General features: G+C 35.6%; 1 protein-coding gene across 1 annotated transcript in view; it reads left to right on the top strand.

Annotated features, from left to right (window-relative positions):
* The window catches only part of DSG3 (desmoglein 3), a 35820-nt gene that overhangs the window by 2411 nt on the left and 13856 nt on the right, over positions 1-19553 (top strand). The window contains exons 2-8 of the mRNA XM_049619562.1: positions 13044-13117; positions 13641-13769; positions 14883-15038; positions 15499-15643; positions 16301-16467; positions 17349-17477; positions 17781-17966. Of these exons, the coding sequence (XP_049475519.1) occupies positions 13044-13117; positions 13641-13769; positions 14883-15038; positions 15499-15643; positions 16301-16467; positions 17349-17477; positions 17781-17966 (986 nt within the window). The remainder of the gene's footprint in view (positions 1-13043; positions 13118-13640; positions 13770-14882; positions 15039-15498; positions 15644-16300; positions 16468-17348; positions 17478-17780; positions 17967-19553) is intronic.

The raw sequence follows: 19553 nt of genomic DNA, 5'->3' as shown, positions 1-19553 counted from the left end.
TATTTTACTTTCTACAAGGGTGCCCACAGCTTTTATATACCACCTGATCAAGAATCTATAATTGGTATTTCAAAATACAAAAGTAAAATACTTCCTTATCTGTGTTCAGATGAATGACAATTAACATTTTTTAAGCCCTAATTAATTAAAGTTGTTGGGGCGCCTGCGTGGCTCAGTCGGTTAAGCATCCGGCTTCAGCTCAGGTCATGATCCCATGGTCCGTGGGTTCAAGCCCCACGTCAGGCTCTGTACTGACAGCTCAAGAGCCTGGAGCCTGCTTTGGATTCTGTGTCTCCCTCTCTCTCTGCCCCTCCCTGACTCATGCTCTGTGTCTCTCTCTCTCAAAAACAAACATTTTTAAAAAAATTTAAAAATAATTAAAAAAATAAACTTGTCAAAGAACTGGAATTGTAGAAAAGGTAAACCAGAACAAAGTCAATCATATCTAGAATTTAGATTCAATGCCACTTATGGGTATGCCTAAGAATATCATACTTCAGTGCTATCATCTTTTTAATCTTTTGTCTTTAGTCCAATACTTTGAAGAACTACACGATATTAAATTATGGGAAATAAAGAATTGAAAGTTCATTAAATTTTTGTCTTCTTCTCGGTGGCTCAGTCAGTTAAGCGTCTGACTTCGGCTCAGGCCATGATCTCGTAGTTCATGAGTTCAAGCCCCACGTCAGGCTCTGTGCTGACAGCTCAGAGCCTGGAGCCTGCCTCAGATTCTGTGTCTTCCTCTCTCTCCGCCCCTTCCCTGCTCATGCTCTGTCTCTGTCTCTCAAAAATGAACAAATGTTAAAAAAAATTTTTTTTTTAAATTGTTGTCTTCTTTTCTCTCTCCAAGTTTAGAATGTTATTCACAAAGGTTCTGCTCAACTCTTCAATAAAACTTTATTTACAAAAACTTTATTACAAAAACATTTTGCTGGAGATGGATGGTGGTAATGATTGCAAAATAATGTGAGTATACTTAATGCCACTCAGCTTTAAAAATGGTTTAAAGTAGTAAATTTCGTTATGTATATTTTAACACAATTAAGAAAAGAAACAAACAAAAAAACCAGAATATCTTGCTCACCAGGTGGGTTTTTTTCCCATCTTTTAGACTACAAAATTGTTTCTGCCTAAAATACTCTGATTAAGTGATTTTCCTGAAACTAAAAAGCCTCCAAAACCTGATGCATAAATACTTACAAAGATAAAATTGTTCTTCTACCAAACCTTTCTTTAAGTTGTCTGGAATGTTTAAAAGTGTTTTTAACTCTAGGGTCATAACCAAATTAAAGTGGTGTTAGTAGGTTGCCCCCTCCCCTAAGTTAGGTTGGAGTCCAAATATTTCGAAGTGCATAAAAATACAGCAGTAAGCAGGTTGACTGTTCTGGAGGAAATTTTTGAGTAATTAAAATTGCACAAAGATCATCTCTTTCACTAGACAAACCTACCTTTTAAAAAACTTATAAATGAAAAGGAATACAATAGGAAAGGTGTCATCTGATTATTATCAAGGATCTGATTTTGCAATGCATTATTTATATATTTCAAATATCCAAAGGCACCAAGTAACTGTTTACTCCCATTTTATTCCTAATTATTTTCAATTACTTCTAATATTTTTTCGAATGTTTTTCAATTATTACTAATTGTTTTCCAAAACCTGTATTAATAGTTACTTAACTATTACTTAGGCTTTGTATTACTTTCAACGATATAAATTATTACTTAACACTCACGTTTTGCTGAACTTTCAATCTACCCACATATACTCAGACTAAAAATAAATGCTCTTCAACAAGTTAGGTTATAGGGGATTTTTCTATGTTTTGTTTTGCTTTTCAGTTTTAATTGCAACCCTGAATAAAAGCTAACTAGATTCTTTTTCAGTGTAGTCAGGCCTAGCTTTTGCATTTCCACACCATGATTAATTTATTATTCATCTGGGACCTTCCTATTAAACCTGGTCTTTAGCCTGTGAACTTTTCTTTCAGCTTCCAACAAAGGATTTCATTGCTTTGGGAACTGAGGTGTGTCTAAGTTTTTACCTGGGAGCAAAAGTGATGCAAGCATTTCTGGTGAGACCAATCCTTGGTTTAGGGTGGGGAGGAGCCGCATAACAGGCCGGCTGTAGATTCCAGAAAGTAGAGAAGCGACCAAAGAGCTTTTCTTAGACATCCTATGCGGACAGTCGGAAGGACTGAAGCAGCAGCTCCCTTGGATTTGTCCAGCAGGGAAATCAGAGACAATGACTTGGCTCCTTTTCAGAACATCAAGGGCTCTGGCCATGTTAATGGTAAGTCCTTTTTTTTTTTTTTTCCCAAAATAATTGCCACTTTCCCTGTTTCCTTCCTTGTTTGATAATACAGTATTTGATTGCCGAATCCCTATTATAAATTCTAAAAAGAGTGCAGTAAAAATAAACACTTTAGAATGAAATCGTAAAGATTACCAATTTCCTCCTCTTGTGGGATTTTGATGTTGTATTTTATATAGAAAATAAACCAGAGAGAAATAGAATGTGAAAGTCGACATTTAGCATTTTTTTAGTTAATGAGTTCATTAATCTGGATCTCAGATCTATTTTCTACCACACTTTCACTTTCTTCAAAGTAATGCTTTTATTCCTCTTTCTAATACACAAACTAAAACACTTGAAAGAGAACCAGGTCTGTTTTCCAAGGTTACATATCTCTTAAGCATATGGCTAAGAACGGTACATGTCTGGTCTTGATACCTGACTTGTTTTTAAAACAGTCAGACCGTTGAATTAAAATCAAAGCAATGCTTGACTCTAGAGAAGTTGAAAGAGTTATTAAGAAAACAATGTTTATGTTTAGCCATTATATGCAAAAAATATGCCAACTTTGGGCGACAAAAACATACAGCATTTTATAAGCCTTTTTTTTTTTTTCAGGAGAACAATACTTTTGTTGGTTGAGAAAGATTTATATAATGTTATCTAAAAGAGAAGTGGAATCTGAAGAGCAAAGCACTAGCCTGGATATTACAGACTAGTTTGTTCCTTAACTATGTTGTTTCTCTGAAGAAAAAAAAAAAAAAAGCTCCAATTGTTTCAGTTACATTAGGATACCAAAATAGTGACATACACCATAAATGACTATTTTAAAATTCCTCATACAAATTCCCCACTTCACAATAAACCAAGTTGGCCTGGGCATAAGTTTCCCTCATCTCCTCATCTAAAAAATTGAGGTGATAATTGGACTTCAAGAAGTTATAGGAAGATAGAGCTCAAGAAAGAACTTTCTAAAAATTAGAGGGGTCTAAAATTAGAATTGGCTGCCCTGTGAACCAGAGTTTCCAAGCCTTCCCTCTCACAATGCCCAATTGGAAAATAGGTATCTTTCCTTCTGTTAGGGTCTATTTTTATTATAACAGTGTAACTAATTGTTTTGGTTATCTAATGAGTTTATTTGACCCAAGAATGTTGTAAAGAGTAATGAGACAATTGTATGACTTTCCCACCTTTCCAGATGGTCATTTCTGGACTAAACTGCAAGTGGCCTGAAAATGCACATGTCTACACCGATGACCAACTCAGAAAGCTATGGGAAAGGCGGCAGGGGGTGTCAAAAGGTGTCATAAGGACACAGAACTAGAGTAGCAAAAGCTTAAGCAAGCTCTTTTCCCTGTTTTGACATAGACCATTCTCAAGTATCCCTCTGATTCTAGAGTGACCAATAAGATCCTTATACTAAGGGCTATTTCATTCATCTTTCTGTCCCGAACGCCCACTATATAATGTCTCTCTTACAGTGGACACACAATTGTTTGAAAAATGGACAAATGAAAAATTAATGAAGCCTCTCTAAACTATAACTTCCCACAGCGCCTCTATAATGCTAGTCATAAGGAAACTATGAAATGTAAGACATTTCCTTCCCCTCCAAAAAATTTCATACACACACACACACACACACACACACACACACACACAAGCTATTTAAACAACAATGTAGGGGCTCCTGGATGGCTCACTCAGCTGAGCATCCAAATTTTGATTTCAGCTTGGGTCACGATCCCAGGAGTGTGGGATCGCGCCCCATGTCAGGCTCCACTCTGGGGGTAGAGTCTGCTTGGGATTCTCTCTCTCTCTCCCTCTGCCCCTCTCCTCCACTCGGGTGAGCTCTCTCTCTCCCTCTCTAAAATAAAATAAATAATTAATTAAAAATAACAACATTATAACTTCATAGACCTGCTCTGTCCAATATGGCAGCCACAGCCCATCTGTGGCTATTAACCACTTAAAATGTGGTTGGTCTGAACTGAGAATATACACCATATTTTGAAGACTTCGTATAAAAAAAAAAAAAGAATGTAAAATGTCAATTTTTATGTTACTATTAAAATGATAGTATTTTGGATTATTGGATAAAAGATATGTTGTTAAAATTAATTTCACCTTTTTAGGCTTTTTAAATATATTAGTATTAGAACATTGAAAATTATATATTTGGCTCACATTTGTGGTTCTTCCTACATTTCTATTGGACAGCACTTATCTATTATTAATGCTGTTAGTGGAATTCAGTATCGGTCAAAAGTGAGGTCGGCAATCAAGGCTCCATAGACTAGGTGAGATTTGGCTGTTTTTTGATTAGTATAGATAGGTCAAGGGGGATTTCTTCAGTTGTCAGACTAGCATGAGCAAAGGAAAGAGTGATTACGGCATTTACCTAGAGGCAATGGACACACTGGTTTGGCTAGAATGACCGTTTGTGTTGGGCATGAGTTGGAAAGGTAGATGAGGGTCAGACTGAAAAGCTCACTCTGTGAAAACTAATAGAGTCCTTTTAGAACTGGGGAGCCACCCCAAGTTTCGAAATAGTGTGGTGAGAGGGAAAAAAATCCAGTGTTTTTAAAAGCATTATGGAGTGGGAATGTGCATCTTTTGTTGTTGAAGGGTGAGGTCTGAAAGCTGGAAGACATATTTGGAGGTGTTGAATTAATTCCACCACCCTATGACCATATATGGGTTGGCTAGAGAAGTGAGATATGACAGCAAAGTCACAGACTTCAGTCTACACCTGTACAACTGACTCACTCCAGGCCTTGTTTCCTCAACTGTCAAATGACGATAATCACAGCCCCCTGCCACAGTAAGAATAAAGCAGAAAGAAACATTTGCAAACAAGTGCTCTGGAAAATATAAAGTGCTTTGTAGGACTCGGATCACTTGTAATGTTTACATTAATAATACAGATGATTTTTGATAACTTGTTAAAATTCTACCTTACTATTTTACATAACCACCACCACCAGTTTTAATCAGTCAAGAAACAGTCCTTTGTTGAGTGAAAGATCCTATCAAACTATATCCTAAATTTGTATAATAGTGGGTAGGAGAAAACGGCATTTTCAAACTGGGAGCATTACTCAAAATTTCAACTGTTCAGTCTTCTAGATTAATTACTTGACAGGCAAAAGCATGGAGAACGCCTGCCCGTAGTCAAAGAAAAATGTAATAGTTATCAGTTTCCTGTGCATATTGGATCCATTTCACACAATACAAAATAAACATTTTGGGGGAAAGTCTGTGACTGAAAAACACTTATCTTCAGAGATTTAACCTTTTAAAAATAATGTCTGTCTTCAAAGGAGACCACTGTCCACAAAATCTGCATCGCAGTTTGTCATATAACACTTCTATTAGCATCTGGACAATAAGATGTTTAATTTCATGCTACTATATTACATAAAAATTTACTCACTACAAAATTAATAGCTGTGTTTGGAATCCAAAGATTTTTAAAGCACAAAGTTTTAAAGAAGTTAGTAGTATTAGCTCTGGGAAAAAAAGAAAGTAGTTTAAATATCAAGTTCTGCATTAAAATGTGTTCTAAATATAGCAGAACTATCTTCAACCACCTTCTTCTCTAGAACAAACAAAAAGCAAAATTTTAGAAAAAGAATTGTAAGTAAATGGCCCAAATGTTTTATTGAAGTTTAATTGACACACAACATCCTATTAGCTTCAGGTGTACCCCATATGATTCAGTAATTTTGTGCATTACAAAATGATCCCCATGATGAGTCTAGGTACCATACAAAGTTGTTACAATATCATTGATTATATTCCTTATGTTGTACATTACATTCCCATGACTTACTCATTTTATAACTAGAAGTCTGTACCTCTTAATATCCTTCACCTATTTCACTCATTCTCCAATCAGTCCTCCCTCTGGTAACCAGCAGTTTGTTTTCTGTATCTATAAGTCTGTTTCTTTTTTATTTTGTTTGTTCATTTGTTTTGCTGCTTAGATTCCACATATTAGTGAAATTGCATAGCATTTGTCTTTGCCTGACTTATTTCTCTTAGCATAATGCCTTCTAGGTCCATCTGTGTTGCAAATAGCAAGATTTCATTCCTTTTTACGGCTGAGTAATATTCCATTTTATCTATCCATCTATCATCTATCCCACATCTTCTTTATCCATTCATCTATTGGTGGACACTCAGGTTGATTCTATATCTTGGCCATTGTAAATAATGCTATGATGGATATAAGGGTTCACATATCTCTTCAAACCAATTTTTTCATTTTATTAGGATAAATATCCAGAAATGGAATCACTGGATCATACGGTAGTTCTATTTTTAACTTTGGGAGAACTGTCCACACTGTCTTCCACAGTGGCCATACCAATTTACATTCCCACAAACATGAGGGTTTCCTTTTCCCCATATCCTTGCAAACTTGTCATTTTTTGTCTTTTTGATGATAGCCAATCTGATGTGTGTGAGGTGTGATATAATATCGCATGCATTTCCCTGATGACTAGTGAGGCTGAGAATCTTTTCATGCCTGTTGGCTCTCTAGAGTCTTCTCTGGAAAAAAAAATCTACTCAAATGTTCTGCCTGTTTCTTAATTGAGTTTTTTAAATACTTAAGTTGTGTGAGTTGTAGAGGTTTTTTGTATGTGAGTTTTGGATATTAACTTATCATATACATGATTTGCAAAAATCTTCTTCCATTCAGTAAGCTGACTTTTCATTTCATTGGTTTCCTTCACTGTGCAAAAGCTTTTTCGTTTCATGTAGTCCCACTTGTTTTTGTTGCCCTTGCCTGAGGAGACTGTTCCAAAACAATATTGCTAAGACCAAAATCAAAGAGCCCGCTGCCTATGTTTTCTTCCAGGAGTTTTGTGGTTTCAGTTCTTACATTCAAGTCTTTAATCCATTTGAACTTATTTTTGCATATGGTATAAGTTGATGGTCCAGTTTCATTCTTTTGCAGGTAGCTGTCCAATTTTCCCCACACCATTTATGAAAGAGACTATTTTTTTCCACATCATATATTTTTGCCTCCTTCATTACAGATTAATGAACCATATATGTGTGGGTTTATTTCTGGGCTCTATTCCATTTGATTGATCTGTGCATCTGTTTTTATGCCAGTACCATACTGTTTTAATTACTATAGTTTTGTAGTACAGTTTTAAATCAGGGAGTGTGATCCTCTAGCTTTGTTCTTTTTTCTCGAGATCACTTTGGCTATTTGGGGGCTTTTGTGTTTCCACAGAAATTTTAGGATTATTTGTTCTAGCCCATGAAAAATGTAAACGACCCAAGTTTTTAGCAGGAGGAAAATCTTTGAGGTATATTTCCTTCTCTTGATTGATGAAACAATCTAGTTTCCAGTGCTAATAAATATATGAAAATAAATTTCCTCCTGAACCTCTCCAAAAGTTAAGATTCTAAAATCAGAATAACCTTGCCAAGCAATTCTAGCCAGTCTTGCCTGACTTGGGCAAATGTCAGGAAAGATGTAATTACATCTACCAATTACCACTCCCACTTACTTAATACCTGAAACTGGTTTTCATTTGGAGCTAGAACACTTAATGCCCCATGTGGTTTCCCATAAATCTGCTAGCCTTTGGCTCTTCCTTTCCAGTTGAGAGGCAATCTGATAGCCTAAGGTAAGGGCTTGTTTTGAGAAGTTCATCATAAGAAAATTATATGGGCAATTGGTTACTATCTGTAATTATACTGTGAATAATTGAATCCATCTAATATGCACATTTTTCTTACGTGGCCTCTGCACAGTTGGCTAGGCTATACACTGCACAACTCCAGGAGGTAAACTACAATGTGAACAGTACCCCCTGAAGTTGTGCAAGGAGCAATTTACACAATTGTACAGTGGAACACTGGTTCTTGACTCTTTCTGATGCTCAAGAAAGTTTTTATGTGACCTGATGTGAATAATATAAGGTCACTTCATACTAAAGTGGATCCTTTACACCTTTTTTTTTTTTTGAAGTTTGGTGACTGAAGTGATTAACACTTCTTAAGCATTTCCTGTGGGCTAGCACTCATCTATGTGCTTTCAACCTATTCATTTAATCTTCACAACAAACCTATAAGGTAACTAGAATTATTATCCCTATTTTACAGATGAGGAAATTGAAAGATTGAGTAATATTCCCAAGTTATACAACTGGTAAATGGTGAGACTAGGATTTTAATTCAGGGATTCAAGATCTGGTGTCCAATTTCATATTACTACACTTAACTGTATTTAAATTAAGCATTTGAGAATATCCAATTTGTTGAGAATATCTAGTATATGTTTTTCTTAGCATTTCTATCATGATACACAGCTTAACTTTTTAAATTAATTGAGTTTACTCTTTTAATCAGTTATTGAAAATTGAATTGTTCAAAATTAAATAGTAATTTCTAAATATTAAATATATACCATTTTTGTTCAATTAAGAAATTTGTCCTGATACATACCAAGTTTATTAGAATGTTTTGGGAGTTTTAAATTTTAATTTTAAACAGTGTGTGTCTGTATATATATATATATATATATACAGACACACACACACACACACACATATATATATGTATATGTATATAGAGAGGCTACCTACCCATATATATGCTATGAGATATCGTAAAAGATAAATCACTCATTTTTTATTTATAGGAAATTTATTAATCAAACATGTATTGAATGACCTCTATGATTAAACTCATTAATAATCATTGTATATTGTATCTAACCAATTACAAGAATAATATCATCAGCCTATATATTGTTTTCCAAACATAATTAATAAATGTAAAAATTCATGTCTAAAACTTACAATAATTTCTTTGAATCACTTAATTCACTTTACAAATTTCCCAGAAGGGAGTGGATGTGATCCACTCTTATCCCATTCTAGAGGTGAGAGAGAGCTACCCTAGGTCAGCTAGCACTAACTCCCTGGATCCAATGCGCAGTCTAACAGTCTATCCCTCCCCACACTAAAGTTTGACGTAACTCTAAACAAATTCTTGGCTACTCAGTAAATAACAGTTGTTATTATAAATGCCTTTTTAAAAACTAGTCACCCATATTCTCAAAACATATTTATTGTGTACCTATTATATTCAATAGGAAACTTAATGATTTAATTATATACATTTAATTAACAAATAGGGTATATGGATATTAAATTACTTTATTCCATATGCTATTTTATTAATTTAATAATCTGATTTTCTTTCAGCAAAATATTTCTAGTTTTTATCTATACCAAAGTATTTAGGCCATATTAATGCTTTAAAAATCATATAACTAAAATTATCAGGGTGCCTGGGTGGCTCAGTCAGTTAAGTGTCCGACTCTTGATTTCTGCCCAGGTCAGGATCTCACCATTGTGGGATAGAGCCAGAACCTGCTTAGGATTCTTTCTCTCCCTCTCGCCCTGCCCCTTCCCCACTCGCACACAATCATGTACACAGTCTTTCTCTCTCTCAAAATAAAATAATAAAATAAAAAAGAATAAAATAAAATAAAATACAATCATCAAGATAACCAGGAAACCAGAGGAAGGAAAAAAAAAAGTATAGGAATTCTCAAGGTAAGTAGTGCTTTCTCCACATTTGTCTTTCCAATCAAAGCCACCAGAAAAGACAGCTTAGTTGATTTATATTGTCAGAAAACTACTGAAATATTTATTAAATACTCAAAATAGTTATATTGAAGTAACTAAAACAACTAAGTAACTAATATGTATATTAATTATCTAAAATAAAGCACTATTCTAAGTAATATAAGGCTATGATTATATTTCTAAATATTTAAGAAACATTACAATATTCAGAAGTGGTTTTTACTAACTACCTCATATTCCTAAAAGCACAAATACTATCAGATTTCACAAAATTCCCTAAAATTAGAGAACATTCTTGGTGGTCTGACTTTCAATAAGAGAATGAGAAAGAGTGAAGGTTTGAGTAAATAACTTCTAAAGGCTCTGATTCAGTGAAAAGATTGAACAAATAAGAAACAACTGTCTGCAATGTTCATTCTCCATTGTTTTTAGTTTGTACTTCCTTTGCTTCCCAGGAAAACAGAAATTATGCCTTAATGTCTATTAGAAGAATCATTCTCTATGAGGCTAGTGCAAACATGATTCATATTTTCTGGATGACTCTTTCCAGTTTTCCTGTAAAGGGAAGTGTGCCTGGCCCAACCCTCCCCTCACATGTGGCTGAGTCGTCTTAATGAGCTGAGAAATTAGGGCAATTACGACAGTAATTGGGTCCCCTCTCCCAAGTAACTCATGATAGTGTTTCAGAAAAAGAAGCAAAACTGTAAAATCATTTTGAGGCCTATTATAGCCATATGTAATAGTCCCTTTTCACAACAACTTGCATACCCTTTCAAATAAGGATTTCAGTGAAATTTTTAGAATGGAAGGGTCCTGGCATCCTATGTCTGATATGGTTACTTCTTTGGTTCAGAGTTCAACCTGCCTCTTTATTATAACTTTCCAAAATCAACAATACAATAAATCTACATTGTTTCAGGAGTAACCTCAGCCTCTACCAAGAAGAAATCTAAATTGACTATCCTATAACTTTCTTTCCACCACCAGTTTTTCTATTTATTTATGCCAAGTTTGGTTAAAATCTAGTGTAGTGATGATCTACACACTTCAGAGTCAGGCTGCAGAGGCTCACATCCTGACTCTGCCAGGGCTGTTGGGGGAGGTGAGTACTCATTGTCTCCTGTCTCCATTTCTTCATCCATAAGATAGACTATAAGAATAGTGTCTCCATCAGATGGCTACTCTAAGAATTAAGTGAGATAATAAAGATCTATAAATAGCAACTGACACAAAATCCATAATAAACCTTAACTACTAATATTACTCTAATTCTTTTTCTTCTTACTTATTTTTCACAATATTTTCCCTACCAGATTCTTCTCACATAAGATAATCAGCGGGTCAGAAAATACTTGTTAAATATCTGCTGAGGGAAAGGTATTATAACAATTGTGAGAAAAAAATAAACATAGGAGCATTGGAAAGTTTACAATTCTCTTGGCTCAACATCATAATGCACCCAAAACAATAAGAAATAGTAAATCATGGCAAATCCTTATGGATTAAACTGCATGGTACAAAATATGTGTTGAAAAAACTCAGAAACAAGACATCAGTAAGGACAGTTTCATGGAGATTGTTGGAACTTGAATTGATCTTAAAGGATTAGTAATATTAAAGTGGGTAAAGGGGAGATGTCACTTTACACCAGTGAGAATAGTTAAAATTAAAATGACAAGAAATAAAAAGTTTTGGCAAGGATGTGGGGAACAAAACCTTTGTACACTATTGTTGGGAATTGAAATTGGTACAGCCTCTATGGAAAACAGTATGGAGGTTCCTCAAAAAATTAAAAATAGAATTATCATGTGATCCAATAACTCCACTATTAGGTATTTACCAAAAGAAAACAAAAACACTAAGTCACAAAGATATATGCATCCCTATGTTTATTTCAGCATCATTTGTAACAGCCGTAATATGGAAGCAACCTAAGTGTCCATCAATAGACGAATGGAGAAGGAAGATGTAGTGGAATACCATGCAGCCATAAAGACACGAGATCATGTCATCTGAGACAACATGGATGGACCTAGAGAGTATTATGCTAAGTGAAACAAGTCAGACTGAGAAAGCCCAATACCATATGATTCCACTCATAAGCAGAATCAAAAAGAGAAAGGAATAAACAAACAAAAAGCAGAATCGGAGCTGTCAATACAGAGAACAAACTGATAATTGCCAGAGAGGAGAATGGTGGGGGTTGAGCAAAATGAATGAAGGGAAGTGGGAGATACAGGCTTCCAGGTATGGAATGAATAAGTCACAGGAATAAAAGGCACAGCATAAGGAATAGTCAGTGATGTTGTAAAAGCAATGTAACAGTACAGGTGGTAGCTACACTTGTGGTGAACACAGCATAATGTATAAACTTGTCAAATCGCTAAGTCGCACACCTGAAACTAATATAACATTGCACATCAACTATACTCACATTTTTTAAAAATGCATTCCGGGTAGAAAATAAGATAGAACAAAACACAAATGAGGTTTTCATACGTTCTTGAAAATGTAAAGACCCTAGCCTGCCTGACGTCATTCTATCCTCATCTGATTTTTTCGTATCAGTACAAAAATTAAGTTCAACATTTAAGTTGAAGTAACAGGGCAGAGATCAGCACATCTGTGTCCCACAGTAAAGAGTCCTTGTGATGGGAATAGTGTATCCCCATCTTTTACAAAGTATATCCCCGTCTTCTGTATCCACATCCACTCTCTAAACTTTACTAGTTCTAGCCCATCCTCTCCACCCATGTACAACTGAGAAAATACCTTACCCTGTAAGTGCAGCCAGCTAATAGTTTATCACAATGATGCTTGCCACTGTTTGCCAAAGCAGTATCTCCCCCAGTTCCTGGAAAGTACAGAACAGCCAGGTAAGCAATGTCAGGTTGCTACAACTGGCTGTTTGTCAGAGTTCTGCACAGTTCCATAGGTTCTTCTGTATTTCCTTAAAATTGTGTAGTCAGATTAAAAAACTGGAAGAACTTGTTTCTATCTCGAGTATTTTCTTTTTCCTGGGAGCACTTTACCCTTTGAATACTGCTTCTCCAAATCTACTTCTTTTGAAACAAAAACAAATCACAACATGAATAAGATTATCTTATGCAATTACTTATTTGAAGAATTCACATTCAATTTGACTTTATTTAAATGTCTACAGGTGCTCCTATTGGTTCACGGAGAATTGCGAATAGAGGTAAAGTATGAAAAAGTTTTTTGTAGTTAAAATAAAATAATAGTTTAGTTTAAAAAATGAAAATTGTACTTGAGAAAAATAAGTATTTATTTACTTTTTAAAACTGTTAAATAATTTAATTGTGAAAATAAAATTGAAACTAACCCAATTTTAAATACCAACAAGGTACAAATGTCATTATTGTACTTTTATCTCATGCATGCTTTCTTATTTTAAACAAACCAACAGAGTTTTATTAAACAAGTCCTAGGTGCCCAGAGCAGTGAGATATTATGGAATATTTAAAGGAAAGATAAAAAATGATTAAATGTTAATATTAAAAATCATATGGTTCTGTAATTGTTTTAGTTATTAAATGTTTCTTCTTTGCTTGACAAAATGTGAGGTCAAGCAAATTAGACATTTGACAGTCCAAGATACCATGAAACATAGGGGACTCCTCAACTTAGGTGTTAATAATTAATACTCAAAGCAAAACTTTCCAACAATGCGCATAATAAAATGGGATGCCTTTTCATGTAAGACAAAAGGTCAACATGGAGAAGATGAGACTGCGTTACAAGGCAAAAGGAGATATAAACGTGAATGGGTGAAATTTGCCAAACCCTGCAGAGAAAGAGAAGACAACTCGAAAAGAAACCCAATTGCCAAAGTAAGTCATATCAGCAGGGGGACGAAGTGAGTTTTTAGAATACATGTAATAGATATAAATTAAAATGAGATGGCAACTGCATTTATCAAAATGCAGATTGGGGAGTCTACAGAAAAAATAACCTGATAGCTTCAGCCCAAAAAAATACAATAACAATAATATAGAGAAAGTTGAAGGAACTATGGCTTCTAGGGTAATTAAAAATAACTAAGAAACATGTGGACCAATTTCAGTGAATAAGCCTTATTTAGATCTGGACTGTAGCAAATGGCAAAAGAATATATGGATAAGACAATGAGAAAAATTCTTGGGAGTCCATGTATTCATAATTACCAAAACTGGGTGATGAGAAATATCAGGTTCATTATATATTTGAAACTTTCCATTTTAAAAAGATTAAAAATTATAGGGGCGCCTGGGTGGCTCAGTCGGTTAAGCGTCTGACCGGCTCAGGTCATGATCTCACAGTCTCTGGTTTCGAGCCCCGCGTCGGGCTCTGGGCTGACAGCTCAGAGCCTGGAGCCTGTTTCAGATTCTGTGTCTCCTTCTCTCTGTGACCCTCCCCCATTCATGCTCTGTCTCTCTCTGTCTCAAAAATAAATAAACGTTAAAAAAAAAATTTTAAAAAATAAATAAAATAAAAAGATTAAAAATTATAATAAAAAATAAAATAATAATAGTAAGCAATTTAATACCTATTTTTAACATTGTATAATCCCTTTCCTCTTTTTCTATCCAGCTCCTCCTATTTAAACTAAAATAAATGTCTTTGTTTTAATATTATCTATTTAGAAAGGGAACATTCAGAAGTAGTCTTGTCAATGTTAAGTATCCATGACTTCCAGCCTTTTAACATCACCGTGGTGGCCACAACCTGAACAAACATTGTAAAGCCAAAATGATTAACGTATATTGGTCCGTGCTGGTCAACAGAAGCAACAATTTGAATTATTTCACATTTCCAGTATTTATCAAGGCAAAAAGTAACCATCGCAGTGTCAGAAAGAGTGAATAAAATAAACAGATGACTTTAGACTATGATGGTGGAGAAAAGGGGAAGGCAAAGGTCTGGTGAATGATCACATTAACATTTTTGGGTATTTTGGGCTACAGATTACTTCAGATTTCCAAGCAACCCAGAAAATAACCTACCGAATTTCTGGAATGGGAATTGATCAACCCCCTTTTGGAATCTTTGTTGTTGACAAAAACACTGGAGAAATTAACATAACGGCCATAGTTGATCGCGAGGAAACTCCAAGCTTCCAGGTAAGTTTGTGTCCTCAATATTAGGCACCCTCACATTTGTGCTTGGTGGCTTTAGAATGTAATACTCTTCTACTGGTTAATTTAGAAGAGAGATCAGCACATGAATCAATTCACCAACAAATCACAATGTTAGGCCCTCTATGAAGAGCCTCCATTTATGGTTGTGCCCCTGAAGGAATATGCCAGGAGGGTGCGTGAGTAGGCACTGAAATCCAACATGCATCCAGCAAAGTAGTTCACCTTGCCATGGGACAGGACCAGAGTGGAAGAAGGAGCAGCTTGCCTAACTGGCCTGCCCAAGGTGGCCACCTTTTCTTACTTTGTCTACTTGTTGGGGAAATATTTTTCTTCTTTGCACAAAAGGTCTGTACATGCCAGTAGAGGCCTTATTTCTACAAGTTTTAATAGTATGTAAACTGAGTTTGTAGAGTAATGAGTCACTTTTCCCTCCTTTTTCTAGATCACCTGTCACGCTCTGAATGCCCTAGGACAAGACGTAGAGAAACCACTTATATTAACAGTTAAAATTTTAGATGTCAATGACAATCCTCCAGTATTTTCACAAAGTACATTCATGGGTGAAATTGAAGAAAACAGTGCTTCAAGTAAGTCTTTTATAATACATACCACTTCTAATCTTTTTTATTTTAAAAAACAAGGATCACTATAGTATATCACTTTTAGAAGCTAATTTATTGTCTTAGTTTCACCAGTAGTTGTGCAGAAAAATTCATCAAAATAACCTGGGTCTTCCTTTGTAATATTTTGTACTTTATCCACTGCCATTGTATTTCTAGGTTGTAGTCCTGTTATCAAGTCAACAGTATCTTATTCTATATATTTAAGTCACATGAGTACTTGGCAGTAGTCATAAAGCTAAAAGGGTGGTTTTAGGTAGCCTGGCTGCATCACCTGGACTTTTTTAGATTATAAAGGACAGAGACACACAATTACTTGGATAATTTGAGAAACGGAAAGAATGATAATGCCATCCATGAAGGGAAGAAATAAAGACAGAAAATAGTCTCAACTCCAACACAGCCAAGGCGTAAGGCCAATGAGAGGATTTTTACAGAAGGCAGCACAGTTCTACCTGATTGAGACAGTAAGAGATCTCGAAAAAGACATGTAATTCGTTTTTGAGTATATCGATAGACAAGATTTTTAAAAACAAAGGTCAATTTGAAATGCTGTTGAATATTTAATGTGAACAGAATGTCAGTCTTTAAATATTCTTCAGTGAACTACTTCTGTATTCCTAGACTCGCTGGTGATGATACTAAATGCCACAGACGCAGATGAGCCAAACCACCTGAACTCTAAAATTGCCTTCAAAATTGTCTCTCAGGAACCTGCAGGCACACCCATGTTCCTCCTAAGCAGACACACTGGCGAAGTCCGTACTTTAACCAATTCTCTTGATCGAGAGGTAAAGCAAGGCACTTGGGATTATTCAATAATAAAGGATTTGATTGTAAGAAAGCCAAGAGAGGTGACCCCATTTTACCTAAGGAGAAAGAAAAAGAAGTTCTCCATACTCAACTAGGCAATCTAGGGAAACTGTTTGCATTCCAGTGTGATTCTAGCAGGGTGAGATGTGTTCCTAAGACCTGTAGAATCAATTGTACCCTAAATAAGCAAGTATCAGCATCCCAGTGAGAGGTAAAGTGGAGAGTAAAAGAAGGCATCAAAGCATCCAGGGACAAAAGCTGAACTGTGACTTATTCCTTATATGGTGCAGGAAAATGAAATTTCTCAGATGAAGGAAGAAATTTCTTTCTGGTATAAAGCTTTCTCTGATGTTACACTTTTACTACTGAATAGTTTTAATTTTGCCCCTTCTTCCAGAACATTAAGGAATCCCCTTCTTCTCTTCCCCATCGTCATACCACCATAACTACCATCACCACCACCACCACCATATTTATCACCACACAATACCCTGTCAGACTTTCTATTACTTTTATGCAAATGATTCTCTGAATAGACCAATAGGAAAGCTCTATAAGCGAACTTCCCTCAAATAAGCATCCCACCATCTTCAATGCCCAATCTTGCTCCAACTGTGTACTTTCTTGCCCTAAGAAGCTCACAAAAATGAAAACCTGTTTTAGCCCCATAAAAACTTACCCAACCATCCAGAGCCCCACATGCCTCCTCTACGATGGACAATGAACAGCTCATGTGATCCTTCTCGAGAATAAACTACGAACTTGAATATTTTCACCCCCATAGGAAGCAGGTAGGTGTTATTTGTATTCTTGGTGCTGGAGATTAATTATGTTTTTTTTTATTTTTCTCCAAATTTAGCAAGTTAGCAGCTATCATCTTGTTGTGAGTGGTGCAGACAAAGACGGAGAAGGACTTTCAACTCAATGTGAATGTAGTATTAAAGTAAAAGATGTCAATGATAATTTCCCAATGTTCAGAGAATCTCAGGTACACCTTGCCTCTTGAAGAATAATTTATGATTTTTTCTTAATTTTATACTACAATACTACCATCCCATTGTATTTATACAATATATTGCCATCCTAATTCAGTATTTGCCTGCTTGCTGGCTTCTATTTACGCTGTCTGCATTTTTCTTAAAAAAGAAGCTTTTGTAAAATATAAGAATTTAGTAACAAGCAAGGGGCAATACATAATTTCAGAATTAATGATATATGCTATTCAGAATAAATATACTCTCTTTAGATAAAACCTGACAATAACTCAAAATTCTGCTTCTCTCCTTTTTAGTATTCAGTACAGATTGAGGAAAATACTTTAAGTTCTGAGTTGATTAGATTTCAAGTTACAGATTGGGATGAAGAATTCACAGATAATTGGCTTGCAGTGTATTTCTTTACCTCTGGAAATGAAGGGAATTGGTTTGAAATACAAACTGATCCCAGAACCAATGAAGGTATCCTGAAGGTGGTTAAGGTAAGTTCTATTTCTCTTCAGTGGTAAAAATATTCCATATTAGCCCAAACTCTATCATTTCTACAAATAAACTTTATTCACTTATTAATAATAAACCTCTTCTTTACAGAAAACGAAGAAAACACATAAAAGTAGAGAGAATTTTTTAAAGACACAAACATAGCCCCAATACCTAAGGACAGCTTTCTTTTTACTGTATTTTTTAAGTTTATTTATTTTGAGAGAGAAAAAGAGAGAGAGAGAGAATGGAAAAGGGAGGAGAGAGAGAGAGAGAGAGAGAGAGAGAGAGAGGAGAAGGAGGAGACAGAGAGAATCCCAAGTAGGCTCCATGCTGTCAGTGCAGAGCCGACATGGGGCTTGAACTCACAAACCATGAGATTATGACCTGAGCCGAAACCAAGAGTCAGAAGCTTAACCAACTGAGTCACCCAGGTGCCTCAGGACAGATTTTTTTAAACATGTTGGTTTATTTCTTTCCAAGCTATCATAGTTTCTATAGTAAGCACACACTAATATACATATATTCATAGGTGTGCCTGCTTTAAGCACCAGAATGTAAAACACATTTATTGACTTAATCCATTTACTCTCTACAATTAAAGTTAGGAAAAGATAAGAATATATGGTATTGTGGCTTGTGAATTTATCAATTTGTGTTAAGTGGATTAGTTACAGTCATAAGAGGGGAAAAATAACAACTTTTTGGAAAATGGGACTGTATAATTAAATCTGCAAGATAAAAAATAATAATTGAGTAAACCTTCCATTTAACATGCTTAGCTATAACAGACACTCCCCCTGCCCCACACACAGAATCCAATCTGGAATAATGTAAGAGTAAGGGTATTTCTGCCTGGACACTATATAGACTAGAAAAAATAACGACTATTTGAAGAATTTCTTTGGCACAGGACACCAGACTATCTGGGACCTTCCTTCTTTCTTTATTTCCTTGAGTCCGGTAGAGTGTCAGACCCATAATATGCCCTTAACAAGGGCATAACATTGCGGGAATGCCTGATTTCTGGAAGCTGTGGAAGCAGCTCCTATTACTCTGCTTTTCAGAGAGAGGGCTGAGGCCATCCTCACTTGCAAGGGTGTATTATAAACCCCCAGCAATCCCTTAAAATGAGGTATTCTCTCTCCTGTATCAGTGTCGTCTAGTTTCCACACTAGAAACCTGGGCCATATCTTTCCTCACAACAAACAGCCAGTCCTCCAATTCTGCCCTGGAAATTGTCCTTAAAGTCTGGCCCTGGTCTTCCTTCTGCTGGCCTGTGCTCTACCTGGCCTTGCCTCCTTACCCCTAGATGTCTATAATCCCTCCTGATTGATGTCCTTTATGCCTCCTTCATCCTCCTCCTGCCACCTGTCTACTAACATGCTTTTCTTAAAACCAATTTGGATCATTCTGTTCTTCAAAATTGTTCCTTGTTCTCCATTGGCTGTGAAAGTGGTCCTCAATTCTTTTTTTTTTTTAAGTTTCTTTATTTGTTTTGAGAGAGAGAGCGAGCGAACATGCTGTGCATGAGTGAGAGAGGCGCAGAGAGACACAGGGAGAGAGAGAATCCCAACCAGGCTCTGCAT

Source organism: Panthera uncia (genome assembly GCF_023721935.1).
Source record: "Panthera uncia isolate 11264 chromosome D3 unlocalized genomic scaffold, Puncia_PCG_1.0 HiC_scaffold_8, whole genome shotgun sequence".
NCBI classification, from domain to species: domain Eukaryota; kingdom Metazoa; phylum Chordata; class Mammalia; order Carnivora; family Felidae; genus Panthera; species Panthera uncia.
Note: the sequence above shows the minus strand (reverse complement) of the source record. Positions and strands in the feature narration are given on the sequence as shown.